Below are 12,834 nucleotides of genomic sequence, written 5' to 3' on the forward strand. Positions count from 1 at the left end.
TGGGGGGAATAACAAAAAAACTCCCTTTTTCCACCTGACGTCAATTTGTAATCGATTGTTGTGTGGTCATGCAGGGCCCTAGTACTTAAACTTCAACAGTTGCTGTGAAGACACGAGACACACACAAAATATGAGTTGTTTCAATCGATCTCATGTGTTTCGTTCCCTCAAACTCTCAGAGCACTTCCGTTCTGCCTGGCCTGCGTAACGTGTTTTTTCGTACGTTTCCAGCGCCACTGTCCCCTGTAATGCGCGTGAAGGTTAAACGTAATTGAGGATGGATGATCGTCATCGACATCTATTGCACGATCACTTCAACTCCACGCGCAAATGTTAGCAGACGAGCAACAACTTCGCGTAAGAAAAACCATCCCCCTCCCTCTGTGTGTGTACAAGAAGAGCGCGCGTGCGCTGAACCCTTTTGAGGCGATTTTTTGCGCCAACAGTGGCGCAGATCACGCGCGAGGCAACTTCCGCGATCAGTGCTTAGGCGTATCTTTCTTTCTTTCGCGTCGATGGATAAACATTAAGCATCATCGGCAACAGCGTTAAAGTTCAATTTTAATAGGTTTATTTTGATACAAAATGAACAGAACTTTCATTTCAAATAGATTAGTAACTCATTGTCGCCCTAACCACGCGCGTGCGTGTGTGTGTATGTGTGTCGCCTTTAATGTTATCCTGCTTGATTTGTTCAAGGATGAAACACACACACGCACAAAAACTAAAGGGAGGAAACGCTGTGAAGATGTTTGGTTAAATTTCTTTCATTTACTGTTTTGCTCTTGGTTTGGGTTTACTTTTTTCTTCTTTATGTCTGTTTTGGTTTTAATGTGTGTGTTTCCTTGTTTTTTGTATGTATTTTTTCTCATATTTTTGTTCTTCTCTCAATTATATCTTACATATTGTTTAGGTGTACAAACAATATACTTAACAGAAAGGAAAGAAACACTAGCAGAAGGACAGCCAGAGCAAACGATAAAACAGATTTCCGTATTTTCTGTGTGTTTGTGTGTTTTGTTTGTCTCATTTGCTATTAACTGCTTCAAAGAACAATAACAAACCAGTTTACAGTATATGTTTTCACTTGTCCCCTCTTTTCGCTTCTTCATTGCTTGCAGTTTCATTTATATATTCCGCATTCGGCATATTTTTGTATGTTTTTGTTTTTGTTTTGTTACATGTTCTCCCTTTCTCTCCTTCCCTTAGCGGGTTTTACTGTTTTATACAATTGTCACGGCTATTTTGTCACTTGTTTTGTTATGTTTCTATGTTTTGTTGTTTACTTGTTTTCGCTTTCTTTCTTCGGGGTTTCCTCTCTGTTAATTCCTACTTCTGTGTTCACACTCTTGTTAACATTTGTGTTTTGTTGTTGTTGTTGTTGTTGTTTTCAGTTGCTGTGCTGTGCTGTATAGTTTTTGTTTCTTCTTCTTTCATTTTGTTTTGTTCCAGTTGAACACAACATCTGTATCTGCTTCTCGTTATCTTGTTTCTCATTATCTTCTTGTAAATTACTGTTTTTTTTCTCTTTTTTCCAATACTTTTTTCTCTCTCTCTCTCTCTCTCTCTCTCTCTCTCTCTTTCAATTCAAGTCAAAACTCAACCTGAATGTTATGCTTCCCAACAGGGACACAGATCAGATTTGATGAGTTTGCACACTACTCATGCATGGTTGGCGCTTTCAGACGATTTATGATAAATAGTTTAGCTTAATGAGGTTGTGTTTTTCTTTCTCCAATGGATGAGCATGCTATTGCAAAGTGGGAATGCAGCTTTTTCACAGAAATACCCCTGTACGAAAACCCCCAAAAAAGCGTGAATCTTTTCCATTCATTGTTTGCCTTTTTTTATCCACCCTTTTAACCGCTTGTTCTAAACACACAAACTAGGTAAGCCGTTTGAACGTTGTATGATCACGTTACACTCTAAATCTCGCATGCTCATTGCTCACACATTCCCATGCATTATGCAACGCAAGTATGCAATTATGACCTATCAACCATCAGCGCGCAAACAAACAAAAAATGCAGGCTAGAATAACCGTTTTGTGTGTATCGAACTGTGTGGCAAAATTGCAAAATGCGCTAATAAATTGGCCGCTGCGCTTGGCTGGCGGGATTTTGCGGGAACAGATAACACGCCCCTGGTGGTGTGTGGTTGGCATTGAGTGAAGCAATATTTACAGGATGATGCTGTGTATAATATGTTCGGCAAGCGGGGATGGATCGATCAGCAGATAATATTTTCATCGTAATTCGGCTTTTATTTCCATCTGCCCCCGGGGGGGGGAGGGGGTTTTATTTTCCAAACCCCCCATTCGCCACACAATCTGATATTATGCTTCGCTAAATAATTTAACGAAGCGATAATGAATCTCCCCCCCGTTGCTTGATCGATATTGTTCGATGATGCTCGCTCGCGCTTGCGGTTGGGATGAGGCAAATTAATTATTTACACCATGCTTCTTCGCTTGTGCTCGTGCTTGATGTCTGCTGATTCGAAGATTCTTCGGTGAACTGTGCTGGAACACCACCACATCACACTTTATCTATATGCTTCCCGAAAAGAATGATGAGTATTGAAGCAAAAAGCGTCACACGATTGCATTGCACCATTAACAGCACACGCAAACACAGTTTGCCTTTGATGCGCCTCCCCCCTTCTTTTGGGGTGTTTTTGAGCAGATTTTGTTAGTAAACGGACACGCGCTTTGTTTTTTTTTTGCAGTAATCCAAATTTACGGAATGATGATGATGTGTAGGTAGTGTGTAGGTATGACTAGGAGGCAAAGGGGAGCTAAGAATCTCCTCTCTTTTTGCGCCTCTTTTTTATATATTCAAAGATCTATTTAGTTTTTAGAAAAGAAGAACCACCACCAAAAAGATAAACGCATAAATAATAACATTGTTTTTTAATTGTTTTGTTGTATTTTTCCTGTTAAGTTTTGTTTGCTGTGTTAGTTTTCCCACCCACTGCTACTGTTTGCTCTTCTCTACTTCCTGCTCGAATTTGTATATGCAGAGTTTGTTTGTTTGTTTGTTTGTTTGTTTGTTGCAATGTTACGCTCCGTTTGTCGTTTTCCAGTGGTTTATTTTTTCTCTCTTTCTCTCTCTTTTCTATTATAAATAAGTCGAAAACAGTCTTTGCGCAGATGTTTCATGTGTTTCTGTTGTTCGTTTGTTTTCCCTCGTACGTCCTTTTTCTTCTTCTACTCCTCCTTCTCCTCTTCTTTTTCTTCTTCTTCTTCTTCTACTTCTTCTTCTTCTTCTTTTTTTTTCTTCTTCTTCTTCTTCTTCTTCTTCCAACACTCCCACATGTTTAGGAGCACCCGGTGGAGTGGTATATTGTTGTTTAAACTACGTTAAACATACCCCGCGAGCAATTTATAGCTAACGCACTCTCCCCCACCTACCACTACAACCCGCTTCCTCTTCCTCCCTTATCCTCATCTACAACACAGCACACACACACACAAAGCCCATTTTAATTATAATTTCCCTAACATTTCTTCCCGATTTCGAGGGCATTTGTATCATTCCTTCATTTATTTCTACTTTTTCCCCTTTGTTATCCTCCTTTCTATTTGTTCGGTTTTGTGGAGTTTTTCATCCACTTTTTTTTTTGTTCAATCACTTCCGTTTTATCTGTTCTTTGCTTTGCTTAACCCCCCCCCCCCCCTCTCCCCCTATAACCTATCTTTCGCCATGCCCGTGTGTGTGTGTTGTGTGCTATTCTTAATATGTAACTTTAGACAGTATTTACCTTCCAAGAGCGGACGACGCTCGGGCTAAAGTAACAAAGCAGAAGGAAACGAAACTCCTAAAGCTGTGGAACGCCTAATCTGGGCCCTGCCTGTGTCTGTCTGTGTCTTTCTACAGCACTGCACTCCTTCCCGGAGGTCCTTCCTTCCTTCCCCTTCCCATCCGCCGCACGCATTCGCATTTACAAACTAAGTTCTTCGTCCTGCTCTTCGACCCGCCCAAGAAAACAAGAAAACTACGTACAATTATATTATTAGCTTCCCGAAACGATACAACAGGCGGCGAAAGGACAGGAGAGAAGAAGAAGAACAAAAGAAGAAGAAAAAAACGCAAACATATTTATCATACTTAATAATGTACAAATCATAAGACAAAAAAATAGCGTACAGAAGAGTGTTTTAGCTACCATTAGATGTGTACACTAAACAACTAAAAACAAAAAAGTAACCCCGTCAATCCCGAATCAATAGTTTGTTTGTTTTTTTTTTTCTTGTTTTTTTCCCCTTTTCATTTTTGTTGTGTCTAAAGTTCTGTAACTCTCCCCCCGTAGCCCGTTCCCCCTCCCCCCCCGCGCAGTGTGTTCGCTCTCTCCTCTCTCTGTCTTCCAGTTTCTGCTTTGTAAGTAGAAATGAAGTCATGCACCGTGTAGTACCGTGTGTGTTGATGTGGTTATAGTTCTTCGTCCTTAGAATTGTCGTCAGTGTATCTCTCTCTCTCTCTTACTCTCTTTCTCTTGGGTTCGTCGCTTTCTGTCCGACGGAAGTGATCTCGTGTGTCTCTCACTAACTTCCCATTGTCGAATTTTGTGTGTTTTTCGTGCCAAACAGGAGGGCCATTCTGTTCTGTTCTAAGCGTTTCTATGTGTAAAACATAACCATCTACCCTAAACAGATTGCCCCCACCTTCCCTTCCCATCCCTTTCTCTCGATCATGTACAGAAGAGGGCCCACCATCAGGAATGCTAAAGTAATGCGCTATTGGTATGTGCTCTATTTGCTTACACACCGTGTTCGGGTTTTGTGTCTTCCAGGTGTGGCAACTTGTAGGGGGGATATATTGGGGCCGTTTGTTTTTTGTTCTTTTTTGGGAAAAGTTGTAACTTCTTTCGAGCGTTTTGGTTGACAAGACGTTCAAGCGACTAAGCGACAAATGTAACACACCATTATAGCTGGCGGGGGGCGCCTACAGTAGAACCCAGAAGGTGGCCTAAACAATTAGCAACAGTGGAGCAAACGGTTCTCGGTGGTGCTGCTGCTGCTGCTGGATAATCCCCCAAGAACTGCTTTCGGGTGTACGGGTACGGGGGGGGTAGGAGGGCTGAGGCTCCTGAGTGTGTCGCGACTGTATTGCCATTTGGAATTTGTTGCTCCACCCTCTAGAAACCCCCTTCCTTTTCCAACGCACAGAGCTCGAGAAGGAATGAAATTGAAATGAAGGAACTACGATGTGTCACCCACAACCACTAGGCATCGCCACCTACTGCCACCTTCTGCTGCTTCTGCTGCCCCCCTCACGCCCCCCCCCCCCCCCCTTCTCCTCATCCCTTGCTTCGCCTTTGGAAAGAAGTTTAGCCGCAAGGGGTCACTGCTCTTTTTGCCGGTGGTTGGGGCCTTTTTACTGTGCCTTTATCTTGCTGCTGGCCTGTCCGCCGGCGAGCAGCGACTGCACGTCCGACTTGCCGGTGAGCGACGAGCCGCTGTCGATGTACTGGTGGCCGCTGGTGGCGGTCGACGAGGCCGTCACCTGGATCGGGCGCTTGCCCTTGCGCGCGTTCGTCGAGAGGTAGGTCTTGTAGAAGAAGCGGGCGAACAGCACAAAGTAGCTGAAGTACATCGCGATCGACAGCTTGATGTTCATCTCGGAGATGTTGCACGAGTTTTTGCCGGCCGTCTGGAGGAACCCGTGCGCCCAGATGTTGATCGCACAGCCGACCACCATCTGCGTCAGCTGCAGCGTCGTGATGAGCATCGCGATCGAGCGCGGCGGCTTGAAGTTGAGGGCCCGCAGCGCGTAGTACGAGTACATGACCGAGTGGACGCAGTAGTTCATCACGATGAACCACCGGGCGGAGGCGGTATACTCGGTGTAGGAGAACCAGGAGTACATCAGCACGGTGATGTGGTGGTACCAGTGCAGGAAGATGAGCGGCTGCTTCCGCAGCACGATGAACACCGTGTCGCCCAGTTCCGGCAGCTTCGACAGCACGAACAACCATGTCCAGAAACCACTGACACGGTCGTGTTCAATAAAGCTGAAAAGGAAGGAAAGGAAAAAAGGACATTTATAATAAAGTTCGGAAAGAATGATTAAAGACCCTCGGTTAGGAAGGAGTAGTGCGTGGACGCTTTCTTTTATCCTTTTGCAGTAACTAATTGACTCATACCAACACTCTCTGACATGCAACAGAAGGTGCCATAATATCCGCAGGTGTCCTGCGTTACCAATCTACATACAAATGACTCCCGGTGTGGCGGGGTGGTTCACGCTTCGGCACACACTGGCCGCCACACAGCAATAAGGTAGCGCTCGGTCCAGGGCACACTGGACGGTCAGAAAAGCTGATTAATCGCAACAGGGAGCAGACGACACACCGTGCGAACTGTGACGTACGTACGGAGGAAGGACGACGGGATTTCTTTTTGCTTGTTTTCTTTTGGTATTGGTTTCCGTATTAGCATTCCCACTATATTTATACTTGGAGTTCTCTCCCCTCCCAACAGGACGGTGGTGGTTCTGTTTCCGTTACCTTTTTCATCCAGTCGGTTTCTGTTTTGTAAGCCCCAACATGATCGTGTTTGATTAATAAACTGTATTTTGGCACAGTAGTCGTCAACTCACAAGGTTGATTAATGGCATGGACACACATTATTTGTTCTTATTTTTGCAAAGATTTTTAATAATTCCAGTGTGTACACAACAACTAAATAAAAGCCGAACAAAATGTATGATTATTCTGCGAATTGCTCCAAATTGTCAGTTGATTGCTCCAAACTACTGATGGGTAAAGTTTGTAAAAATTCGGAGTCGACTCCGATCCGACTCTTATAATTTCGGAACCGACTCCGGAGTGTAGTTCCACCCAGCATTATCCGTAGTCGTTCGGAACCGTCCGAAATCGCCCTGAGTCGTCTGGAGTCGTCCGGAGTCGTGCGGAGTCTTTTGGAGTCGGATTCGTCTAGTATTGTTCGGAGTCGTCCGGAATTTTCCGGAGTCGTTTTGAGTCGCCCAGAGTCGCCCGAAGTTGTTTGTAGTAGGAGTCGTTCAGAGTCGACCGGAGTTGGAGTCGTCCGGAGTCGTCCGGTGTCGGCTTGTGTCGGCTCCTGTTGACTCCGACCAACTCCGTTTCCGGTTGACTCCGATCGACTCTTGACGACTCCGAATGACTCCAACTCCGGTCGACTCCGGACGACTCCGAACGACTCCGACTCCGGTCACCTCTGGACGACTCATACTCCAAACAACTCCGAACGACTCCGGACAATTCCGGACGACTCCGGACAATTCTGGACGACTCCGACTCCAAAAGACTCCGGACAATTCTGGACGACTCCGACTCCAAAAGATTCTAGAAGACTCCAGACGACTCCAGACGACTCCGGACGACTCTGGACGATTCTGGACAACTCCGACTCCAAAAGACTCCAGACGACTCCAGACGACTCCAGACGACTCCGGACGATTCCGGATGACTCCGAACGACTTCGACTTCGCGTGGTTCCCATTTTGCCGGAGTCAGAATCGGACTAACAATAGCCGGAGTCGGATTGGAGTCGTAGGTGCGCTCCAAAGAGCACATCACTATTTGTTAGATTTTAAGCTTAGAATTAATCAACCGATTGAAAGAGGCGAATGAGGCCAATTGGCTCAAAGTCTCTATAAAAATATACAAAAAAAAACACATCACTACTCCAAACATATCAACTCCAGAGAATTAATTGTTGAATTCGATTTGAAATAGAGACATTGGAAACGTTCCGTTGAATGAGTGGAATGATGGTTTAGCTAGAAGAGAAGAATGTCCTTCCAATTTTCGATGTCCGGCACTTCCGAAATAGTGCAAAAATATCATTTGCAGAAGGATTCGCTCCTGCCAAGGACCAATGACAGTGAGCGCTCTTTCTTTTTTGTAGAATTTCTGTCTCCAGGAAACGAAAGTAACCGGAACCGGTGTGCACGATCGTGACGGAGAATACTATTTTTGGAATCGTAAATAATTCCATTAGCTGGGTTATTTGTCAATCAAATCTTATCGATTCAAAACCTTGTTTAAATTGTGCAAGCAGTAGCTCAGTTTTTCTTTCTCGACATTCTCAATTATCAACGAAAGTGTAAGCCGCATGTGTTTGGCCCAGTTTCTTATCAAGCGCTGCTTGTTTGCGCTGTGATTTGCCAATTGCATATACCCATATGTTTCACTTCCTTCCGGTCCAACTCGTCGTCGTCGTCGCGACACAGACTAACTTCTGCATCATCGCACACGCACAGCAAGGTGTCCCTTTTATTAGCCTAGTTCCACCCTGGTTTAGAGAGGCGAGCCTAACGATGCTCTAATTTATTCATCACAGTTCATTAGATTCAATAGACACCTCTCCCGATAGCTCCTGTTAATGATGGACCGGGTGCTGCTGGAGATTGTAATCCGACTATAAAATGAATATGAGCGCAAGCTCCCATCCTCTTATCTGTCCTCAGTGCGCAATTACCACCGCCGGCCCCCGGTTGTTCGCTGAGCGGCTAATTTTATGCCCAACCGATTAACCCAACGATGACGACTGTGTGTGGTGTCTAGTCTGATCCAACAAATATCGCGTGTTTGTACTGGACAGGGGGGTATTTGCTGAGATCATCTTACCTCCATCCAGCCCAGTAATGAGATATTTCGATGTTGTTAAATTCATACACACACACACACACACACACACTACTTTCAATCAATCGACGCTAGTGGGTGGTGGGTAGCTGTCCCCGGGGAGGGAGAGTTTGATGTCATTCGATCTCTGCTTCTCGTTGAAGCAAGAGAGGTAGATAAATGACGATTGAAGCGTCGTTTACACACTAACAGACATACAGCCATACACACGCACTAAGGGATAAACGCATTGACGTCAACCACAGGCCTTTGGTGTCTGGTCTGTGACACGGCCCCAGACGGGTTGTGTGATCCAGCAAATTTGTTGTTTAAAATACAAATAATTGGCAAACGGAAACGGAATGTAATCATACAAAAAAAGACGACTGATATCTGAGTGCGATTCTCTGCCCAGTAAAATTGTGTCAAATCATTATGAGACCCACAACCGTCATAAGAAATGTATTTTCCACGCTTTGGTTTCGAAGCTCAAATTTAATAAGAAATGGAAAGAACAAAAATAGGGGAAAAATTCAATAAGCAGAGTTTGTTAGCTAAAACCACCCTCCAACAGGAAGCTAAATTTAGCTGCCCAAAAAGCACCAACTCTCTGCCTAAATTCATTTTCTAAACTTACTGTCCCTACTGTGTCTACCTCTTTCCGCATTATTCCCCAAAAAGACTTGTTTGTCCGCCCTCAGCTCATGCAACAGCATTTCACCGTTGCTATTGAACGATAGTGTAAACACTCGCAAGCGCGGCCTGATGATAAATATTTGACTGCAAAATTGTTTCCGCCGAATGATTCTTCTTCTAAAGGCGTTTTCCTTTGCCCACTGGGAAGATTGATTGGTAGTCTACACACCGGCGGCAGACAGCCAGGACACACCAGGCACAGTAAAAGGGCTCTCTCGAAATTAATTTACCGTATTATTTCTGCCACTCCTTGCACACTCTGTTTGGGGCGGGGGGGGGGGGGGGGGGGGGAATATAGAAAGAAGCAACCGCACCGAAACACATTTGCTAGCGCTTTCGCTTCTACTAAGACCAACTGTTCTTCCGAATCGTTGAAAAGATTAATCGTTTCCTTTCCCTTTTTTATTTGCTATTTGCGCGCCTTAAGCGCCCGCGCAAGCACATTAATCTCGCCGTTTGTCCTTGAAAAGGACGAAGAACTATCCCCAGTGGATGGTGAAACGGTTCAGTTTTCGCTTTACATCAGACCTTCATTTTCCGCTCATTTTCACCAATGAGCACCATGGTTTGAAAGTGAGTAAGGGAAGCGGCTTTACAGCAGAGCTGTTGTTGTAGTAAAACGCGCACCATCCGGTGCGCTCGACTCGTGCACGCCCCAGCAGCAGCAGCATCTCGCCCGGTTGACCTTCTCTGGTGGCGCAACTGTTTATTGGCGCGATCAACAACCAGCTTCACACCACCAGCTGATCGAAACGGTACACCGGAGAGGCGCTCGATGGGCGCAACAACCCCGCTGCAGTACGCGTGGTAAACCCCTCACTAGGCTTAGGTTTGCCCGTTTATGCCTGTTCGCCATTCTCCGGCGGTGAGCCCTTTTACGCGGCCATTCGCTGGGCACTGTGTGTGCTTAAAAGAGAGCCTGCCTTTGCCTTTTGCGCCTTCAGCTGATCTCTGCTGTGGTGGGCTTGCCCGTCTGTGGCTTAGGCAACCATCACACTCAGCTGCTGACCCTCTAGAACACACAAAATCGGAGTCAATCGGAGCAACTATGTGTATATGGCAAGAGGACTTATTGCAACAGCTTCCTCCTTTTTGCCCGAACCGTGTGTTGCAAGACACGTGTTACAGTGTAGAGAGAGAGAGAGGGGGAGAGCTTGCACATCGGTCGGGTAATTGCTGGTTAAGTCGGCTTATGAACAGCTCCAATTGCACAGATTGCACACAAACCGTTTAAGCGACGTCACACGGATTCTGGGGGGAGAATTTGTGCAAAAACTTTCCACCCTCTCGGGCAGCAGCAATGTTGTTGAATATGGAAGAGCAACTTACATATTTCCCCCACTCTCACACACACACACACCGTCGTTCCGCAGACCTTCACCTTCAGCGAAACAGGTTGTCCCACAGGTCCCAGGAACGCGGCGCACGTGGTGTGGCGGTTTTTGGTCGGTCCTAGCCCCATCCCATCCGCACACGCGCGTATATCAATCTCGACACAACGTTGCATTTTCACTTCCCTTACCAACCAGCTACTGCTGCTACTACTACTACTGCTGAAACACGGTAGCAGAATGCAATCGGTCACGGCTTCTCTCTCCCTCCACCGGCTCGCGTCATCGCATATCATGATTAATTTATAAATCAACAAACGGGTGCAATGAGGCTGGCGAGATAGGTTAAGCGCGCGTATAACAGTACAACAAGGAAGGGGGAGATTCAGTTTTATCGTTCAACTGACCATCACCACCACCCTCTCTCTCCCTATCGCGTCACTGTGAGATGACAAGCGTAAAGTGTTCACTTCATCCGCGGAAAAGTGTTTTTTGTTTTTGCACAAACCTTGTAGGTCGCGCAGCTTTTTTTTGTGCCTCACACCCGAGCGACTTTTTAATCGTCACTGGGTAGTTAGAGTTCAAATGCTGCCGTACGTATCAACACAACCTTAATACGCTCTAAAACCCACTAGGCTTTAAAGTTGTGACCAGCACAGGGTTTGTTTTGCTGTGTCGGAAGATGAAACGGAAAGGGTTTATGTACCCGCGCATAAAGTCTTGCTTCCCCTTTTAAAGTGGCGGAAACATACACACACACACACACACCCACAAAGCTAACGGAAGTATCGCTCTGTTACGGTGCGGCCACAGGACAGTTTTTTTTTTTTTTTGCTCACTCTACCACTCCCCCCTTATTCGGACATTCCCGTTAGTGGAGCGTCGCGGCAATTTAATTAGTGTGCGGCGAGTGCACTGACCGGCCTCTGACCTAGTAAGCGAAACAAGTGCAACTCTCGTCCCCAGCCAAAAAAAAAAAGGCCGCCTCGTTGACCCGGCGACTGCTGTGTAATGTGTGAGCATGGCGGGGAGTGAGGAGGCGCCTTTTGTGGGGTTAATCCGAGGGTCAGGTGTGTGCGTGAATATGCATGCGCAAAGGATGCAACTTGTTTTTTTTTTTTTGCAAATGCAACCGATTCGATTCGATTAAAGCACGTTAATTTGTGCATTTTAAATTTTGAATGTAATTAATTTGTACCGAATTTAGAGACAGAGTACACATTTCGCATCATATTTGAAGGCCTAGTTGTCATTCGCAATGCGCAAAATGTAGCAACCACTTTCCTTGAACCATCTATATATGGCTATAAATGTAGCTCAATATAGTCGTGTTTTGAATACGCTGGGATATTCTGCCATTAAAAGCAAACAAGAGCTAATTAAGCTGCTAAACAGAGAGATAAAGAAAGAGAACAAACCCCACCAAATGATATTGGTTTAATGGAAAGTTCAATTCCAATTAGAAAAATACTATTAGAATCCGATAGTTTAATAGCGTATAAACCCTGTCTATTGCCACGCTCAATTGTTTCGATACACGCAACTCCGTAACAATGACCGTTAATGCGCACACCGAGCTTTGGGCAGGCATCATGCTTCACGGGATCGCTTCTCCTGATCCCATCATGATCAAGATTAATAAGTGATAGATTAAGTTTATCTGTTAATATCATTTCCTGCCGCATTCATATTACGATGCTTTGCAGTAACTCTGGACAGCAAAATTATCATACAAAAAGCCATTATTTTAAAGCTTTTATGCGCCGCCAATCAAAGAGGAGGATGCAGCGGCGATTAACACATCAACCCATTCATGGGACAGCACAAGCAAACAAAAAAAAAACCCCGACTTTGACGCATCTTTCCCTCCTAATCTGCATAATAAAGCACTCAAAAAAAGCGTTTTCAATTCAAGAGAAATAACAGGTTTGGATCAAAAATTGCCAATGGAAAATGTGGTCATATCATCGAAATTGCCTTCACACAACCCGACCACTACTACCTCTTGACGGCTTTCTTTGTCGTCTTTCTTTGCATTATGTAATGCGTCCGATTGTCCAAATAATAAAACCCCTCAGCCATTTCACTTCATCCCCCCCACCCCCCCCTCCTCCTTCAGGCGACGAGTGCGATAGTGTGCTAATTGAATATAAATCAAACAGAAAGCAACGGACAATAAATAATCACACAACAGCAT

The 12,834-nt window shown here is 45.1% G+C and overlaps 1 protein-coding gene across 3 annotated transcripts in view; it reads right to left on the bottom strand.

The window, feature by feature from the left end:
• Positions 1 to 2,904: 2,904 nt before the first annotated feature.
• LOC4576681 (elongation of very long chain fatty acids protein 6) overlaps positions 2,905 to 12,834 on the bottom strand; it is a 39,743-nt gene continuing 29,813 nt past the window's right edge. For all 3 annotated transcript variants that reach the window (XM_061647213.1, XM_001237829.3, XM_061647212.1), the window contains exon 4: positions 2,905 to 6,012. In XM_061647213.1, the coding sequence (XP_061503197.1) occupies positions 5,376 to 6,012 (637 nt within the window). In that variant the 3' untranslated portion in view covers positions 2,905 to 5,375. The remainder of the gene's footprint in view (positions 6,013 to 12,834) is intronic.

Source organism: Anopheles gambiae, chromosome 2 (genome assembly GCF_943734735.2).
Source record: "Anopheles gambiae chromosome 2, idAnoGambNW_F1_1, whole genome shotgun sequence".
NCBI lineage: Eukaryota > Metazoa > Arthropoda > Insecta > Diptera > Culicidae > Anopheles > Anopheles gambiae.